This window comes from Anopheles moucheti, chromosome 3 (assembly GCF_943734755.1).
Source record: "Anopheles moucheti chromosome 3, idAnoMoucSN_F20_07, whole genome shotgun sequence".
NCBI classification, from domain to species: Eukaryota; Metazoa; Arthropoda; class Insecta; order Diptera; family Culicidae; genus Anopheles; species Anopheles moucheti.
Window position 1 is genome coordinate 73789643 of NC_069141.1, and position 18575 is coordinate 73808217.

Genomic DNA, 18575 nt, shown 5'->3' on the forward strand with positions numbered 1-18575 from the left:
TAGCTGTCATGGCAATGGGGTTAGACTATGCAGTGTCAAGGTTGCTAGAAAATATTGCAACGGTTGGGATTATTTTATTTCATAATAGCTACAGTTTTGTGATAAATCTCAGGCTTTAAACAATTTACATCAACAACAAAACATTCTAGAGGCACCATTTCGCAAGTTTATGAACATTTTTCTCAATCTCACAATTTTAATCATTTGTATTTTTTATTCTTTCCGAGAACCACCTTGATCTTCGAACACCATTCGTGTCAACAACTGCGAGATATCAACAAATTGGTAAACTCCGATCGTCATCCAACGTAGCAAAAACGTCCGGGATATTCTTTGCTTGTTAAATCGTTTCTTATTTATTTCCCCAGTTAAATGTAACCAAGTGAATTTTAAAATCGCTTACTGCAGCCCAATAATTGGTGCAATGAATGAAGAATCCCAAGTATGGACAGACGATCAGTCGAACGCATCTTCCGATTGCAGCGATAGTAGCTGTGATTCGCGATCGCACGAATGGGGCCAGTACATCGTGAACAATTGTCTGTTTTTCGTGAAATTCGATCTGGTTTGCCACGCAAAACCCGTCGTCTTCGACGATGATCTGTTTTTCCGCAACGAATATCGCCGGCTGTCGATCCGGAAAAAGGAAAGCATTCTGTCGCGATTTGGCCAAAAGGATAAGGGCAAACATAAGCTGTTCCGGGTGAGCGTTATCGATACGACGAAAAAGGAACACATTAACGGTATCCAGAAGGATGTTATCATCAGTATTGCGCCGAAGAAGAACGTTCCACTCAAGGAGGTTTTGCCGCTGACGGAAACCATACTGGGGATTACCACGAGCCTGTTTCCCGATGGCCGGAAGCTGATGGTGGATAAGATCAAAGACTATTCAGTGTTTGTGAAGGCAAAACTTGTAAAATCGAAAGATTGGATAAAATCGATCGACACCGAGCAGGTGACGGTGGACAACTTCGAATCACTACTCGAAGGTTCAACGAAGATCCCGACTATCGTAAAAATTTCCTTCTTCGAAATGATCGAACCGGACATCAGCAATGCGATCGAGATCAAGATCACAAACTTTATGGATTTGATCCAGAGCCAGGAAACATTGTTCGACAAGGAAGACATACAGTCGATGAGCAATAACGATCTGATCTTTAGCATGATCTACATCTCGAAAGAGTACACACAAAACGATGAGCTGGACGTCAAGTTTTGCTACCCAACCCGGGAGAACAACTATCTGTTCAACTCTCGGGGCAGCTTCGTAACGTTACATTCCATTTTCAACCAATCGTTTGGTCAGCAATCGATCATGACGAATTTGAAGATCAAAAACGTTCTGTACTACACGACGTACACCGTGCTGGAGGATGGCATACTGCTGCTCGGGTTCAGCTCCAAGTACTCGTCGGTATTTGCCGTGAAGCAGAAAAGTGAGCAGATCTGTCGATTTTTAAACGCTCTTTATCGCTCCGGTCCAACCATGTTTAACAAACCAATCGAACAGCAAACGGAACTGATGCAGCTGTGCGAAATGATACGTCACTCGATCAAAGCGAACAGGAATTGCGATAAGTTCGAGAAAACGTTTCCGCAGGCCCACTTCATACCGCTGCCGAAAGAGATACAGCTGCGCATTGACGATGCGCTTGGTGAGCTGGAAGCGATGGATTATCGCAACTGGAATGACGATTTTGTCGATCTGTTCTGTCTGCTCACCGTGATCGGGTGTGCCCTGTACTACAAGCAGCATCTGATATGTACGCATCTGAGCGGCGAGTACATGATGGACATTGAGACGATGTTGAAAAATCTGGGCGTGTTCGAAATCCTCACCACAACGGATGTGAAAAATATGGCTATATGGAGAAAGTTTTACCCGAAGCAATACTGCGAGGATGGGTTCCATGAGAAGAATGATGCCTATCTGATGCTCGTGTCGATTGGCAATCTGCTGATGGTGGTGGTGCTCGAAGTGCCAATCAATACGACTCACAACAAATCGTTTTCTCGTTACGTCGATGAAATACAGGACATGCTGAGTTACTTTAAATCGACCGGCATTGAAAATCTCATACGCATCTGGATCGATTCGAATAGACGTCCGCAATGCATTCCAACGAACGTTGGCAAACAGACTGGTAACGATCAAGCATCGCCGCACGAGGAGAGGACACAGCAGATACGATCTCATGACGAAGAATCTAATGCGTCCAGTTCGATCAAGAATCAAACCCTACGGGAAGAACATAATGCGGAACCTGAGGATGATGATGATTCTGACTGGGGTCAAAGTATGGACAGTAGCCAACGGAGCAGCAGTTTCGACATTACGGATCTGTCCGAGAATCGTTGCAAGGAATTTTCGGAACTCATTCCAACCCAGCTCACAACCGGGCTGGACAATCTTCTGTTCTACTACGTACAGCTCGAGGTAGGTGATGGATACTTTCTGGCACCAACGATCAATGGTGCTAACGTAAAGAATGACATCGTCATGAATCTGTTCCGCAAAACATGCACATTGATTCATGCCACGTTTGAAAATACGAAAAAGTTTCGTAACCTGCTATCCCGAGAATCGTCCAAGCTGAACACACAACGATCGCTGGTAGCGATCAAGGAGCAGGGTATGCTGCTATCCGTTCCGAAAGATCACGGCTCGGGAGAGCGGGTCGAATTTTGGGTCGTCGGACGACTCTTCCACAGTCCAGCCAAGGAGCTGTACGTTTGTCATCGTGCAGATGCGCCACAAAATATGGTAGAATTGGCATTTCGCATCTGTTTAACTTGTGCTGGTTAGAGCCTTGAAGTATTTTAGCCTTACGCAAACAATCAAATCCGAGCCACTTCTTATTGAGCGACACGAAACATGGACTGAAGTTCTGCATTTAGTAACGTTTTTGCTAGTGGTAGGAAATAGTTGATTAAGACATAGATTGTCCAATTCTATTATAATTTATTAACCGGACGAGAGTCGTGTATGAATAAAGGAGAAACTAATGAAAACCCATCCATGGTTTACTGAAGAAAATATCATTTTATTTAAAGAGCTAATCAACAGTTGCAAAAGGCACTCTTTATACAGATGTTTGACACCGCTCGCAATAAATCCTTCGATAGTATATCGTCTCTTTTACACCCTGTTCGTTTCCAACAAGGACACAGAATACCGTTTACAAATCAGATACTTAAAAACAACAAACTCAATGCTGGTCAGTTTGACAATTTGGAGCTGTGGTTAACGTTAAAACTATCGTGATGGTACTTGTCTATGTGTTCCGCCACATACACTACATAAATAAGTGGAATTGCAAAGCATAGCGCTAGGATAAAGACGAGCAAACAAATCCAGGAAATATCACAATCGCTTCCATTGCACGAAAAGTCGTTTGCCGGTAGCCGGAGTGAGCGCGGCTGTGGAACACTATCGTCATATTCGCCGCTGAGTAGCAACGGTTGGCTCGAAAGCTCATCTCGTTCGAAGTCCGCTTCGCCGTGCAAGTCTTCAAGTTCTATCTCACTCGATCGTGCGTCCCTGTGTTTTCCGGAAGACTTTTTTGGGAATTGTGTAATAGCACTACTGCTCGGTTGAATCGAGGCGTTGCTTACGGCGGCAAGAATGAGTTTTTCGTCCAGCGTAGCTTTCGTAACTGCAGGAACATGATGGCTCACATTCGGTGGAGTGTGTGTGATGTTTTTCGGACTACTGTTCCCGCTCGAGTGTACACGCGGAAGTGTTTCCAGCAGTATCGAGAGTGGTGTCACCGGAACACGAATCACGTTACGTGCGTAGATTTCGTTGTCCTTGTCAATTTTATTCAACTTCTTCAACTGTGGTATCTGCAAAAGATCGAGAGCAATGAAGATGGTTCAAAGATGTGCACATATATTCAGGTCAGCATTGGTACAAAACCCTACCGAACAGTTGAATCGCAGCGCTATAGCTTGCAAAGTATCACCGGGTAGTATTTGCGCTTCTAGCCATTTTTCTACGGGTGGTGCTTTGTGTTGCGCCAGTGGCAAATCTGAATACTCGGCCGTGTATGGTTCCTCCACGTAAACATGATTACTACTCGGCACTGCTTTGACCCTGAAAAATGATCGTGAAGACCAACCGTGAAATGGACCGCTGATTCATCGTGATATACCGCGTGCTAATTACCGCTGACGCTTCATTATGGGACAATTTTCACGGTCAGCTGTCGGAGCAGGACTTTCATCTTCCTTTCTTAGGGCTCCGGAAGGATCGCGGACGTGTTAAGCTGCGATAACACAAACAAACTTTCCAAAAGGGAAATTTCTTTTTCATTCGTCCACGAACATCAACAATACCCGTCATCATGTAAATGTCAACACGGGGGGTTGGGTGGCAACAAGGTTTGTATACGTTGTTGATTGGTGAAACGAATTTTTCATGAGCTATTTTCCTGAATGTAACACTAAAACTAGGTTCCAATATTGTAAAATATCAGTTTTATTAAATACTAAAGTGATCATCAACCACTATACTAGCAGTGATCTACAGTCACATGAAATCGCGGTAGCTCCTCAACTGTAGACCATAAACGAGCAATCGGTGCGCGTATGACAGCCGTTACAAAGCGGATAGCATTCAAAGTGCAGTTGGAAAGCAATGGAAGAAACAAATAAACCGAGCTGCAAACAGCAATTTATCGATGCGTATAGTGTTTTGGTGCAAGCGATAAGGTGAGCAATAGAACCAAGACTTAATTGCGCCAAAAATGATATCAAATATCTTACTGCAGTGCTGCCCGGTTCGATGAGTTCAAAGAATTCTTCGCCAACGAATCGGACTACGAGCTGGCGGTGCAGGAATTTCGCAACGGATTCAAGGAAGCGCTTCTATCGAAAGTAAACAGACTGTGGGATGAAACAGCCATCGACGACAATGTAGCGCTATTGGAAATGTTGAAATCAAAGGCGAGTGGAAGGACGGCCAAAATGTGGCGCCCCACAGGGAAATCCGTCAGTGAACAGGTTCTTCCCATGACCGTAAACAAACTGAAAACGTCGTTAAAATTTTATCAACATCAGCTGGAATTTCAAAAGGAAAGAACAGAGGTATGTACTTGTCGTTGTTTCATAACGTTCCCAAATTCAGGCAATGTGATTTATTTTCTATATCTTTTGTGATCGATGTAGGCACTCATTTATACGATCGAAACAATGCGATCAAAGTACCGAACGGCGCAGACGCGTCGAAACCATTTACTGCAGCAAATTGCGAATGAAAAGAAAACGTTCGATGCCACTCGTGCGCAACAGAAAAGCCTCGACCACAAGGTAAACGATGATTTACTGATATGAACGGTAGTCTGGATTAGCAAAACACATCTCTAATAAACGCACCACAAGTACTGGCCTCATTCAGGTAGGATAAATTTGTAACAAGTTTATTATTTAAAAGAAAACACAATTACACTAACCGTACGCGCATTAGGTTAAGGTAAACGTACAACATTTCCGTTCGTTAACGTGCTCGCTTCGATAGCGATTTGTTTTTTGCTCCGGGAGGTTAAGCAGTGGTGTGAGGGAGCAGGCAGAGGGGCATTTTAGGAGAGTTTGTGACTAAAGTCAATATGTACAGCGCAAGACTCGTTAAGGATAAAAAAAGACGCTAGCATTAAACGTATGTGGTAATATCCCGAAGCTTTTTGTTATGGTTAGTTGTCGTTTTGCGTCCATTCCGTTTGCCCGGCCTTAGTTCCGCTTGGATGAGTTGATCAGATATTTGCAGCAGTGCGTGAGTAGATGCTTTTCGGTGGAGGAATTGTTGTTGTGTGATACCGACCCAACCTCCCGGGTGTAAATATCTAGCCCGTATTGTCCTTCCTCGGGGAAGCTGCAATGCAAAACGGTAAGCCACAATAAATCTCATGTTTCGAAGCGAATGGATTTTGCGCATACCTTATGTTGAATGTGATCATATCATCAATGATCGATTGTTGAACGTATTTGGAAAGTTTCTTTTCCTCGATACCGTTTTTGTGCAGTGTCGCCATAAAGTCCGTGAGCGGTCGTGACATGCGGAATTGTAGCTCGATCGATCGTCCGGCAAAGATGAGTGGTTCCTGGAACGACAAAATCGAAACGAAAACACCCTCCCCAAAATGAGTCAGGAATGATTATTAATTAACGCGGGATTACAATCATACCGGATGCGTAATCGGTATCAGACCGAACAGTCTGGTCGCTTTCGTTGGTCCCCATTCACCGCTGGCACAATCTGGCAACGGTACCATTACGGTCTGCAGCTCCTCACAGCAAATCTAGAAATACACGCACCGATATTACCTTGTCTTTCAGAGTATTATTTCAGTATCATTAACTGACCTTAAATTTGCACACACTTTTGAACTTCATCGGTTCCCCAGTTAAATACTCCTGGGGTGTAACGGCGTTGGCAAATATGTCGAGTAGAAACGCACCGGAACATGGCGCATGCACGCGGAAAGCTACCACATTGCTGATGACGGACTGCATTACGAACCGTTTCAGGGAGACGCCATCGAACGAATCCTCGTCGCTGTCGTAGAACTTGAGGTTGTAGTGGAATATCAAACATCCCTGCATATCGGACGGCATCGCTATCCGCACGGTGGCCGCACCTATGAATGGGAGGAACTGTTTAGTAAGCGTTTAACTTGTTCCCTGATCGTGAGCATTACCCGTGTCGTCCGTGTAAACAACGGCCCCGTATCCATCGTCGGCAAAGTGTAACCCGTAGCGGAAGAACAGCGAACGTACGAACGGCAAATTCTCAAACTCCGTCAGCGTGATCGGTCGCTTCAGTAGCTGCCATTCGTCTTGCAACGGGAAGAACTCGTAGATGAATTCCCGCGGATCGGTTAAAAAGTAGTGATCGTCGTATTCGTACCGCAGGCTATCGTTTTTACCCTTGCCCGTCTTCGGCGCTTCCTTCGCGTTGACCAGATGGCGCGCTCCCCAGTTGCATTGCACAAATCGCCACGCACCGGCCACGTACACGGCATTCCACGAGTTGCGGAATCTGGAATTTTTCGGATGACTGAAGAGGTGCAAAAAACAAACTTGCCATTAAAGCGAGGAGTGTCATAGGAACTCCGTTCGTGTGACCAGCCGCGGTCAAACCAACACCAAAACAGGCAAACCCTGGGCGGTACCTTACCTGGAGTCTTGGAATTTCACACCCGGTTGGTAACCGGCACTCTTGGAGTAACCCTTGATCACGACACAGTGCAGACCCGCATAGCTGCACAGACGCTTGAACAGCACATGGTAACTCTCCGTGCCATACTTAATGCCCCGCAGCAGACCCATCGGTGTGTCGCCGCGCAGATTGTCGTCGAACGTCATCGTGTTCAGATTCTTCACCGTAATCCACCGGAAGATGGTACGCGCTTTCTCGATGTCGGACGTACAGCGACCGACAAGCTGTCGCACCAAGTCGGTAAACGTTTTCTGATCCTCCTGCGCGACGGTGATTGCGATCTGATCCACGTCCTGAAACTCGACCGGATCGTTGTACACCTGGAACTTGCTCAGGGCGGGTGGGGCCGGTTTGGGCGCTACCAGCGGATACTCCATCGCCACCACCGTTTCGTTGATGTCGTCGTCCAGGAATATGCTTTCGCTCTGCATGTACTCGCTGCGCCGCACACTGATCAGCTCCAACATTTCGCTCGACTGTCGATCGACCAGGGCCGCCGTTTCGGAGCGCTCGTGCTCGAGCAGCTTTCGCGTGAGGCTTTCCTTTTTTTTCGTCTTCCGGATGGTCATGTTCTTTTCCAGATCTTCCTTCTGCTGCTCGTGTTTCAGGGTGAGCATGCTTTGATCCTCGCGTGATCGTCTGCTGGTGGTAAGTTCCTTCTCAAACTTGTGCGCTAACCGTTGCAGTTCTCTTTCCCATTCATCCTACAAGATATGAAGAAAAAGTAATATTCAGAGTGTATTTGTGACAGAATAAAAAAAACTTAAAATTATTATTGAGTCCGCGTTTTGTACCAAAGATCAAAGCAAATAATTGCTTTTTGTGGCTTCTGTTCAAATAGAGCTTTAATTTGTCGAGAAAGATCAAGAATCCTTCGCACTTTCTGGATCGTTCTCAAAACTCTAGACCTATCCTGACAAATTTTAATTCTATTTGAACATAATCGAATAGAGAAGAGAAGCTTTTAAGGCCATATTAGTGCGCCCCCAACCTGAATCTCGCTTTGCATCCGCCGATCTTCCTCCTCCCTTTTGCGGGCAAATTTTCTGTACAGATCATCCTCCTCTTTGCGATGTTTCATTTCTAGCTTCGCTTGCTCATCGCGGGCCTGGAAAATAAAAAAAAAAGATTAATCCATGCACTGCCACGATATTTGACCGACCGGGCAGAGGGGGACACTTACCAAATAGTAATCGATAGGCTTTTCGCGTGGCTTGTCGTATGCTTTCTGTATTTCTGTTTGCTTCAGGGCATGCGCTATGTGCAGTGCGCTGGCATCGAACCGTCCATACTTGTAATCGGGATCGTTCTGCGGTGGCGTATTCCCTTCTCGGCCACCGTTATTGTACCCATTTGGTGTCCCTAGTCGCGGTTGCCCTGGGGAATGGAGTGAAAGAAAGAAGTGGCATGGTAACCGAAGTGGTAGAAGATGGTATAGATTTTTTTTGTTTAATTAAATTAGTGAATGTTCGTAACGGGGCATGATCGTGAATGATCGAACACATCCCGGGCAGAAGCGTACCGCAACAATCGGTTTCATCGTTTTGATGAGTTTTTGATGCATTACGAGAAAGTGTGTATGGCATCGATCAACTAAAAACCCGCAACCGCCCTGGTGATCCCCAGTTTAGTTCGGTTAAATGGGATTGTGAGTAACGAGACGGAAAACGCGCATCAAAGCACTAAAAAAAAAAACAACGCTGCGCTTCCGTTCCGGCCTATTGGCGGAACCACCCAACCCTCCCCCCTGTGCGCGAGCGCATAGTTTTGATGTTGCTTGTCGTCAATAACAAGCACCGCGGGAACGGAAGCGCGCACATTTAAACCGCGTTAAAATACACATTTCGCCGATCACCAGTGAAATGTGCTTCTGCATCGGGTGGAAAGCTTTCGTTTTCAAGCAATTTTCCAGCTGAATAGTTTAACCTAAACACGGCGTACACCATATCGCGGTTGGGCGGTTCTCGGCTGCCGGTTATGCGCCTCGCCATGTACTCACCCGGCACAATCGGCTTTGATCGATGTTCGTGTCCGGTTTGGGAATTTCGAGCTTTACATGCATTGTGCGGGGTTTTTGAATGTTGTGTAGTTTTGTTTTCGTTTTTCGTTCGACTTACCATCGATGCTGTCGTTTCGATGACCCCGGATTTGTTCGTTCACATAGTTTGTGCTTTTCGGTACGTTCAGTGCTTGCCGGATGCCGACCGATGTTTGATCGAAATGGCCAGGACCACTTTTTGGTACATGTGAGCAGCAGTAAACCTATGGGTGGAAAGACAGAACGGTAACGAGTTATTAAACTGAAAGTCTTCACAATTTCCAAACAAAAATATCGCCAACCATTAATATAAACGAATATTATTTAACCTAAAGGAAAAGTTTATTTACATGCAAGAGGATTTCTCACCAAAGTATTTAATGTTTTGAATTTTAGTGATATTCTTCGATGTGGTACTAAACATCCCGACGCAATAGCTGTGCTGGATATAGGACATATTACAACCAGTGGCAAGTTCCTTGCCTTTGCATCGAAGAACGTCTCCGATTTTAAGGAATTTTGTTTTTCTAATGATATCTTGAGAGCTGCGAACATCAACTGGGGAATTCCTTTTACCACGTGGAGAAAGGTTAGCATAGGAACATCGAGTACTGCTGAAGCCTCGTTTCTGAGAAAAGATCAAGCCTGCACCCGTTAACAACGCACAACAAGATAGCTAATCCAGCAGAGCTTTATAAAAATTAAAGAAATAACTGCAAAGATGGTTCACAGCAAGTGGCAAAGACAGAGCGTAATGAGACCATCAAGTAAAAGTATAGCTCTAACAATATTTTCAAATTACATCCCAAACATTCCATGTCTAATCACAGCACGATATAAACGTTAAGCAAAGACCTTTACGATACTGACGAACTCATTAATTTAACTACGACCCACGAAAATTCGGCATCGGCTACAGTAAGCAATGTGCATGTGTCTCCCTAATCGGGAAGTACTCGCCCAACGGTCACGTAAAGCAGCAACCGGCACGCTTTAAGCCACCAAGCATCAAAGCCATTGCACTGCTACCACAACATGGGAGTAATGCACTTTCCTTAGGTTGGAGAATGTTTAGAAACGGACAACAACAGGAAGTTATGAAGTAATTAGCAAATAGTAACTGGAAAAGCTAATTGGTGCGCACAGGGACATGCAGCGGTGTTACACAATTTATGCAACAGTCTCCAGCCGGAGACTGATTGATCATACCAACCCGAGACCTGGTTTAAGGGTTTAATTTATGCAGATGGGTGCGGTGCGTTCTGATGTAATCTATCTCTTAGGTGCGCAACCTAGGAAAGTTCCCCGCTTTATTTTAAGATTTACTTATGGAAGTTTTATTTTAGATACTGGGTCACTCAGAAAATTGTCCAAAGCAATGCGGAACCAGGAATTATTTAACTATTTCTGTTGGAGTTTATTGAACAGTATCATTTATTAATTAGATTCATCATCATAGCTGTATCCCTCACTTTATCCTCACATTCGGCATTATCGTTCATTAAGCTTGGACTTGAAGAATGTATTTCATTACTTTATTCCTTTATTAGAGATAAGCAATATGTCCATTAGAAGGGCGTATGGAAAATGCGCGTATGGTGGCGCATTGCGTACAGTGTACCCCTCGTCATTTAAATCGTTATTTCACTTTGAAGCAAATAAAAAACCCCGAAAGGAGATGAAAGTGCCCCCTCGCGTTTGTTCGAATAAGCTGCTCGCTGCTTCAAATCTCCCATTCTCTCCCACCGATTAGTTCTTCGTCGGTTCCCGGTAGCGGGCCATGTAGTTCATCGGGATGAGTGTCGATTGGCCGTTGATCATGACTAATGCCTCGTTGCTGCCGGACATGTCGATAAATTCGCCGACCGTTTCCCGGTCCTCGCCAACGATCACCTTAAACTTCTCGCCCGGGTCCGGCAGTACCGGCTGCAGGTTTGACAGTGGCACTGTCACGCAGTGGTCCTCCTCCGGCAAAAATACAACACAATCGCCATTGTTCACCGTACGTATAATACCGGTCTGTCCGCTGAGATCCGAATCGCCGTGGCTCCGAATCGTCACCTCAATGTCCGTCGTGAACCAATCGCCCAGTTGCGGGTCAAGCCCGGCACCGGGCGTTTGTGGGTTGTACGGGGAAGCGGGCGCACCCGGCGTGGCCGGCGAGTAAGTGCTGGGCGATGGAGTGCCGATGTACCCACCGACCTGGTACGGTGAAGGGCTCGGATTCGGGCTGGCCTGATATGGGCTGTAATTTTCCGAGTTGAACATATTGCCGGGCGTTTGCGGTGCGTACGGTGTGTTGATCTGATACCCGGGCGTGCTCGGATTGTAGCCGGGCGACGGTGATGGTTCCTCCATAAAGTCGAAATCATTCGAACGTGCCGGCGTGTTCGATACGGTCGGATCCCAGGCACCGTGGCGCGGTGTCATCGAACCATCGTGCGACGGTGTCATCGAACCGTACGGCGTACGGCTGCCCGGATCGTACTGCGGTGTCTGCGAACCGTGCAACGGTGTCTTCGAGCCGGAATATACTGGCGTTTGTGCACCGTAGCTGCTGGCCGGTGTGCGGCTCGGTGTGCGCATGTACGACGAAACGCTTCCTGCCTTGGTTGCGCCGCCGTCCACCACCGTGATGTGGTTCCGATCGACCGAGATCGTCTGGCAGGACGAATGCAGCTCCACACGGGCCGTCGTTTCCGTGGCATCCTTCACAATACCAACCGCACCCTTGTACGGTCCGCCCGTGATTCTTATCGTACGGCCCAATATCTCCCGATCGCGCGAAACGCGACCACCACCGCGTCCACCTCCACGACCTCCGCGATTGGGGCCACCGCCACCACCACCTCGCCCACCGGACGGATGCATCGGTGAGTGGATGCGCGGTGACATAATGCCACCACTGAACGGTGACATCATCGGGTTGCTGTTTTGCATCGGATTTTTGTTTCCACCGGCCAGCTGCAAGTGGCGCGTTTTGACCACGAAAATACCTCCATTCTCCGTGTACATCCGCGAGTGCAGGAAAGCAAGGTTGCGGTACAGATGCTTAATTTCACCATCACGCCCCGTGTGCGGACCTTCCATCACCTTCACGATGTCCTTACGGCGGATCTGATTCTGGTCCCAGTCGAGTGCGATCGTGTTGCGATTCTCGCGGCGCTTCTGCAGCGCCGTCGGTTTACACTCGATCACCTTGCCGTGCATGCCCAGCACGTGGAAATTTTCGCGCTCCAGCCGTACGATCACGCCCACGGTTTGTGCATCGAGCTGGACCAAATCACCCCACTGGTAGATGCCGAGCGAATCCACCCCGGTCGCCATATCCGTGCAGATCTGCAGATCGCGCGGCAGTACCTCCAGTTCGTGCATGGTCAGATCGGAAACGAGCACAATGCGCGACGGTTCCACGCGCACAATCAGCCCCGTTTCGCCTTCGTACCGACCGGCCAGCACCTTCACGTGGTCACCCGTCTTGAAGTATTTGCGCAGTTCGGTTGCCTTGAAGATGAGCGGATCACGCAGCTCCTCGTGCTTTGGCATCACCGTTATCAGCGAACCGTCGATCGCGATAATCTTCGCCTGCAGATTCATCAGATCTCCCACACACACCTCCACGTTGTCGCCCATGGAGAAGGAGTGTCCCGTCACCGGGTCTTCCTTGGACGAAACGGCCAGCTCGATGTTGATTTCCTCCGGCTGCTCCTCGAACCGTTCCAGCTCGGCAAGCGTTGGCTTCACACCGTCCGCCAACACGGCCGACATGGTGAACGCTTTGTAAAGGAACCCTTTGCGCGAGTACCGGTTGCCCTCGAAGATCAGGAAATCGCCATCCGACGTCAGTTCGCCACCGATCGCGCGGATTGCTTCCGGGTCGAACGATTTTGCCGCCGGTCGTCGCTTTTTGCGCTTTGCATCTGAACTTTCCTCCGTCTGCGTAGCGCGCAGCGCACCGCGAAGCCGCGTATAGTCAATGCGTGGCAGCAGCTTCAAATGGACCTGGTTTTGGGCCAGATCCACATAGTCCACCTGGGCGATATCATCCTTGTAGATGCCACGCTTCAACCGCACCCACTGCTTCGGCTTAAGGCCCGTCTGTTCCTTGACCACCTTCAGTATATCCGTCATATCCTTGATCGGGACCATCTCCTGCTTCCAGATGCCAACGCGCAGATTTCCCACATTATTGATCGCCGACTTAACGTGCGCTTGTTTGTACGCTTCGATGTAGATGTATCCCTTCACACTTTCCGGCGCCACCACGGACTTGATCTGCATCGGTTGGTCCGTGTTCTGATAGGTGAGGAATTTGCGCATTAACAGCAATGCGGTCGCCTTTTCCTCGCCGATGCGGCATTTCACCATCCACAGGTTCGGGTCTTTGATGCCGGGCAGCAGCGTTTGCTGGGTGATCTCGTCCGACATTTCCTCTCCACCATCGCCGAACTGACGCCGTGCCACGGAAGCATCCGCATACTTGCGCTTCAGATACTCGGCCAGTTCATCCTCCTTGTGCGAATCCCACAGATTCGTGCCGCGGCGTCGATTCTCGATTTCGCGAGCCGTCTGTCCTACCTCCTCGATTTCGTTGCTAACGATGCCCATCTCTTGCGCCCCATCTTCCCACTCATCGTCCTCATCCACCTCGTCATCTACCTCAGCTTCGTCGATGATGAATCCACCAAATCGGTCCGGTTTCTTCTTTTTCTTACGGCCCCCACGTCGATTGTCGTCGTCATCCTCCTCCTCTTCATCGTACTCTTCCGAGTCGAGATCTTCGCCTTCTGGTTCCTGCTCGTCCTCCACCTCTTCCTCATCCTCGTCGTCATCTTCGTCGTCCAGGCGGCGCCGATCCTTGCGCTGTTTCTTCCTTGGCCGCTCGTTGTCCGATTGCGACGTTGACGGTGACCGGGAACGCTGCGGTGATCGTGACACCGACCGCGACACAGAGCGATTCGAGCCACCGCTTTTGCGAGAACGATTGGATGCCACACTGTCCGCATCCGAGCCGCTGCCACTGTCCGACATTTTGCTGTTCGACCAACTACACTTCACAAACGATGAATGTTACGTACTAAACTGTTTGCAACGTGAATTCAACGTATTTATACACTATTTTCACTCTATTTTAGCAGAAAAATCACATCTTTTGCACCGTGTTGATGTTGCGTTGTTTTCCTCGCACCATTTTGGTGACGTACGCTCCGCTCGGAATGATCTAATCCGCTCCGAGCTGTCATGACGTACCCAAGTACCAATACCCAAGTAGCCCATTTTCATATCAGAAAGGAATTTTAAATTCACAAAAAAATAATAAATATAATAGATAATATAACTGTTAAATAGAACCTTTTTAAATTTTTCATAATGAAATGTGGTATTGAATGTAATTTAAGATCGATTTTTCTCAAGTACGACCTTGTATGACTGCAAAAATGGTGTCGTAAAAAGTTGAAGCAACAATTGCTTTATCGTCTTAACCAAATATTGCTTTGTTTTCGTGTTCATAAATATAACAACAGTAAAAAGAAACGTTCAACAGCATTCGTGAATGGTTTCCGGCTAATTCTACAGCGCTTCACATTTCATTACAGTTTATGCCCTTATTAGACGAGGGATTTTCGGTTGTCGTCTATCTGTCATTTTTGCCGATCGCGTGTCTGACAGATAAACGACGGTCCGAAAATCGGAATTGAGCACGCTCGGTTCCGATTTGCTTCGGACAGTCGTTTATCTGTCAAAGTGGCGGTTTGTTTACATTCGCGTTGTTTTCCTTTGAGTGAGCTTTTCTATCGCATGTAGTATGGATATCGAAGAGGACGTTTTGCTGGCTGTAGCGGCATTATTTGCCTTCCAACCGATGCCGAAGAAACGCGAAAAATGGTGCAAACGAATGTTTTTGAAGCGGAAAATGTTATCACACTCAAACATGATGACAGAGCTGCGACTGGAGCCTACCGACTGGCTTAATTTTGCCAGAATGGACGAGGACTCCTACTTGCTCCTGTTGCAGAAAGTGACACCGCTAATAATAAAGGAGGACACGGTAATGAGACCAGCCATCACACCACACGAGCGGCTGAGTGCAACGTTGCGATTTTTGATCAGCGGGAGTTCTTATCAGTGTTTGCGGTTTCAAACTGCAATTTCGCAGCCTATGCTAAGCATATATCTTAATTGAATGTACTATACATTTTTGGGTTATTATAGCAACTTAAAAATAAGAATAACAAACGAATAACAAATTACATTTAAAAACTTCATTCCACCCACGAAAAACGAAAAATTTAAATATGAAATTATTCGCCAGTGACAGACGAAATCATGTTTGCAGAAGCTAGCGTTATTACACGAGAGGACGGCATTTATGTGTCAAACCCCCCACAAGGACGCAGTTTGACAGATAGACGACAACCGAAAATCCCTCGTCTAATAAGGGCATTAGCGTAGTTCGTACGGATGGAGGACCATCACTACAGTATTTTTATACGCCCAGGTAGCAATGTTGTACCCGTAAAACAGCTGAAAAGAACCGGTTGACTTCGATCGAACTTGAAAGCTGTATAGAAGCTGATTTCGTGTCCGCTTGAACAACGAAGGGACAGACATTTGTACGATTTTCTTGTTAATTATTCGAATGTAGATAATTCCACGGTTCTTGGGTTACATACAGTACTTGGATATTCAGCAGAGACTTGTTACACCCAAGTAAATTTAGTGACTTTAAAATACTGGGTGATGATGTAACCAGACAAAAAACAAGACTATCTTTGCGATTATCCATATCCATATTCGACCTGATGGATAATCAAAGCGTTAGGTTTAGACTACTCGTCGAGTAATTTTGCTCAAATGAGTGGCTTTCTTTGACTTTAATTTCGGATTAGCTGGATGCTGGATTAGCTGGATAGTCGGCTCTGCTAGCTATTACTAATATAGCATTCATTGCATCAATTTTTCCGAAGCTCCAAAACTCCTAAAGCCAGAGTAATGGCTGTTTGTTAATTATCTATAGATTTGAAATAGGCCTGACATTGACGACTCTTTAATTTCCCGATAACGTATCAACAATTTATTCAAGAATTCATCATTATCATCCATAAATTAAAATAAGTAGTGAAAGACATAACTATAAATTTAAATAAGTAGTAAAAAACTCTTCGCACTACACCAAAAACCATCCCAAATTTGATAAACTAAAATCAACTAGATATATTTAAAACGAAATCATTTTAACACTATCCAGCACAATCGCCTTGCCTACATGAAGATTTACCATAATCCAGCACAGTGCGCATAGATAGCAGGGTTTACCGTGTTAGGGAATTCATTTAATGCGGTAACACTCCACTCAAACGCCCGGCGGTAGCCATTTAATTCATTTCCTTGTTTTAATTTTCATTCCCCCCGAACCCAACCCAACCCAAAACCGCCTTTCCAAACGTTTCCCCACAACCCGTGTACAACGCGCGTCCGGTTTGTACGCGAAAGTAAGTTCCATTCCGATTGACTTACCTCTTTATCATCCTGATTGTGCTGGTTGTTGTAGTAGGTCTTGAGCGTCAGCTTCGTTCCACACCGTTTGCACTTGAAGCATCCGGAGTGGAAGAAAGTAAAATCTTTCAGCGGCCCGACCCTATCCACCTGATAAACGATTTCGCTGCACCGTAGGCACGTTGATTCGTAGAAATTCGGTCGGTACATGATGCTGCCGCCGGTTGCCGATTCCTGGATGTTTGGAGATGGATTAATCGACACGCCGTTTCGAGCGTGGGGCTGTTTTCTTTCTTCGCCGTCTCGTACGCCACCACCAGCTTCCACCGTAGTTCCGTGTGTTTGTGTGGACTTTTCGCCAGCCACTGGTGTTTTTTTTTTGTTTGTTTTTATTTTATCGATCCTATTTTCAATGCACTCCACTGACACTATCTCTTTTGCCGATGTGCAATCACCACATCAGCGTTGCACCAACTGGCTTTCCACATCCAAGCCGCCGGTCCGCCAGGCTCGCTCACCGGCAATTTCGGGGGTTTCTTTTCGGCGTTCGGTTCAGTTTCACTCACTACCGGGGGGGGGGGGCCGGAACCACGCGCGCACTTCTCACACCACTCCCTGTGCTGGTGCCGGGTGGCAACGAAAACGAGTAGGAAATTAAATTAAACAACCAGCTTATTACTATTCTTCCACAGTCGTCTGCAACCCCAAACCTTTCACTGGGCTTTTGTACCACTTTTGCGCGGAATGGGATTTTAATCGCAACGGTCCGTAATGCAACCGTCACTATTAAAAGCCGCCAACGTTTTTACAACGACGTTCGCCGATAGTTCGTGTCTTTTTTGGTTACATTTTTCCACCTTCACGCCGGTGCAATGAGGGTGGTTCGATTGTTCTTTTGCCTCGATCTTCAGATTTTCACTGCCCGTTTCTTCTCGCCAGGGAATGATGAACGTCTTTGAGGTCGAATCACCACAACAACAGCAAAAACATGCCAAATATGAAATGATTGCATTTCCGATAGTTCCGTTGATGCACACGTGAGAGGAGCGAACCCAACCGCAACAACACTAACACACCGACAGGCCGAAACGGACAAGGCAATGCACTAGCAACATCATCACACACTGCATCCAGGGGTTTTGGTACCATTCTATACCATGTGGGGTTTTTTTTTCATTCAGGCAAATTGTCCAATCTGACCATTCCGAGGCGTAGAGAAGTGAAGGAGTTTTGTTCACCAGAAGGCGCAAAATGACGAGGAAAGCATTTTTTGTTGTTGTGTTGTGGTTGATGTTGTTATGGTTGTTGCAGCTGTATCGATCATGGCACAACAGGGCCACGCGTACGGGCTCTCCATCGTTGAGTTTTCACGCTCTGGAAAGCTCGAGCGCATCTTTTGCACCCGCCACCTAACGTCATCTGCCGGATGGTGCGTTCGTTTCGTTCGTTTGGATGCCGCCCCGGGGTGGAATCGGGCCCATCTCGACCGCCCTCCCCTCCCCAAATAGCTGCCGAAGGGATCGGACCGGATCGAATCAATCCGTCCGACTCAATTCCCGCGTCCGCTTCCTATCCGATTGCCCGATCTTCCTACCCCACGATAGACGATCGCTAGCCGCTGTTGGACGAGATCGCGATCTACACAACTGTCAAGCTGGCGAGATGTAGGAAAACGAATCGGCGTAGAAAATGGCCACCTTGTGTACACTGGATTATAGTAATATGGTCGATTGCTTTTCCGACAAGCACCGCACCACAAGATCACATTCCACCCGATCGGGGATTTTGTGAATGGAATGGCAGGCAATGGAAGCTAGT

General features: G+C 47.0%; 5 protein-coding genes across 6 annotated transcripts; 2 read left to right on the forward strand and 3 right to left on the reverse strand.

The window, feature by feature from the left end:
* Window positions 1-266: 266 nt before the first annotated feature.
* Window positions 267-2986, forward strand: LOC128300171 (protein inturned). The gene has a single exon (XM_053036143.1). It carries the CDS (start codon window positions 425-427, stop codon window positions 2810-2812), a length of 2388 nt encoding a protein of 795 aa, XP_052892103.1. The 5' UTR covers window positions 267-424; the 3' UTR covers window positions 2813-2986.
* Window positions 2987-3043: 57 nt separating this feature from the next.
* Window positions 3044-4321, reverse strand: LOC128303934 (lysM and putative peptidoglycan-binding domain-containing protein 3). Its single transcript, XM_053041037.1, has 3 exons — window positions 4175-4321; window positions 3931-4102; window positions 3044-3852 (listed from the first exon to the last, which is right to left on the reverse strand). Exons 1-3 carry the CDS (start codon window positions 4186-4188, stop codon window positions 3226-3228), a joined length of 813 nt encoding a protein of 270 aa, XP_052896997.1. The 5' UTR covers window positions 4189-4321; the 3' UTR covers window positions 3044-3225.
* A 304-nt stretch (window positions 4322-4625) lies between these two features.
* LOC128301783 (uncharacterized) lies at window positions 4626-9701 on the forward strand. 2 transcript variants are annotated; one of them, XR_008287354.1, is made up of 4 exons: window positions 4626-4719; window positions 4779-5094; window positions 5176-5404; window positions 9657-9701. XR_008287354.1 is itself a non-coding variant. In XM_053038413.1 (3 exons), exons 1-3 carry the CDS (start codon window positions 4646-4648, stop codon window positions 5338-5340), a joined length of 555 nt encoding a protein of 184 aa, XP_052894373.1. In that variant the 5' UTR covers window positions 4626-4645; the 3' UTR covers window positions 5341-6184. The 2 variants fall into 2 exon arrangements, 1 of the variants encoding a protein (XP_052894373.1); XM_053038413.1 differs by lacking the exon at window positions 9657-9701 and having other exon boundaries at window positions 5176-6184.
* Window positions 5595-16967, reverse strand: LOC128301782 (hillarin). Its single transcript, XM_053038412.1, has 10 exons — window positions 16779-16967; window positions 9340-9484; window positions 8406-8599; window positions 8214-8330; window positions 7181-7926; window positions 6702-7042; window positions 6367-6641; window positions 6189-6302; window positions 5941-6104; window positions 5595-5875 (listed from the first exon to the last, which is right to left on the reverse strand). The coding sequence occupies exons 1-10, from the start codon at window positions 16965-16967 to the stop codon at window positions 5734-5736; spliced, it is 2427 nt and encodes an 808-aa protein (XP_052894372.1). The 3' UTR covers window positions 5595-5733.
* LOC128301781 (transcription elongation factor SPT5) lies at window positions 10733-14436 on the reverse strand. Its single transcript, XM_053038411.1, has one exon. The coding sequence runs from the start codon at window positions 14289-14291 to the stop codon at window positions 11010-11012; it is 3282 nt and encodes a 1093-aa protein (XP_052894371.1). The 5' UTR covers window positions 14292-14436; the 3' UTR covers window positions 10733-11009.
* Window positions 16968-18575: the final 1608 nt, after the last annotated feature.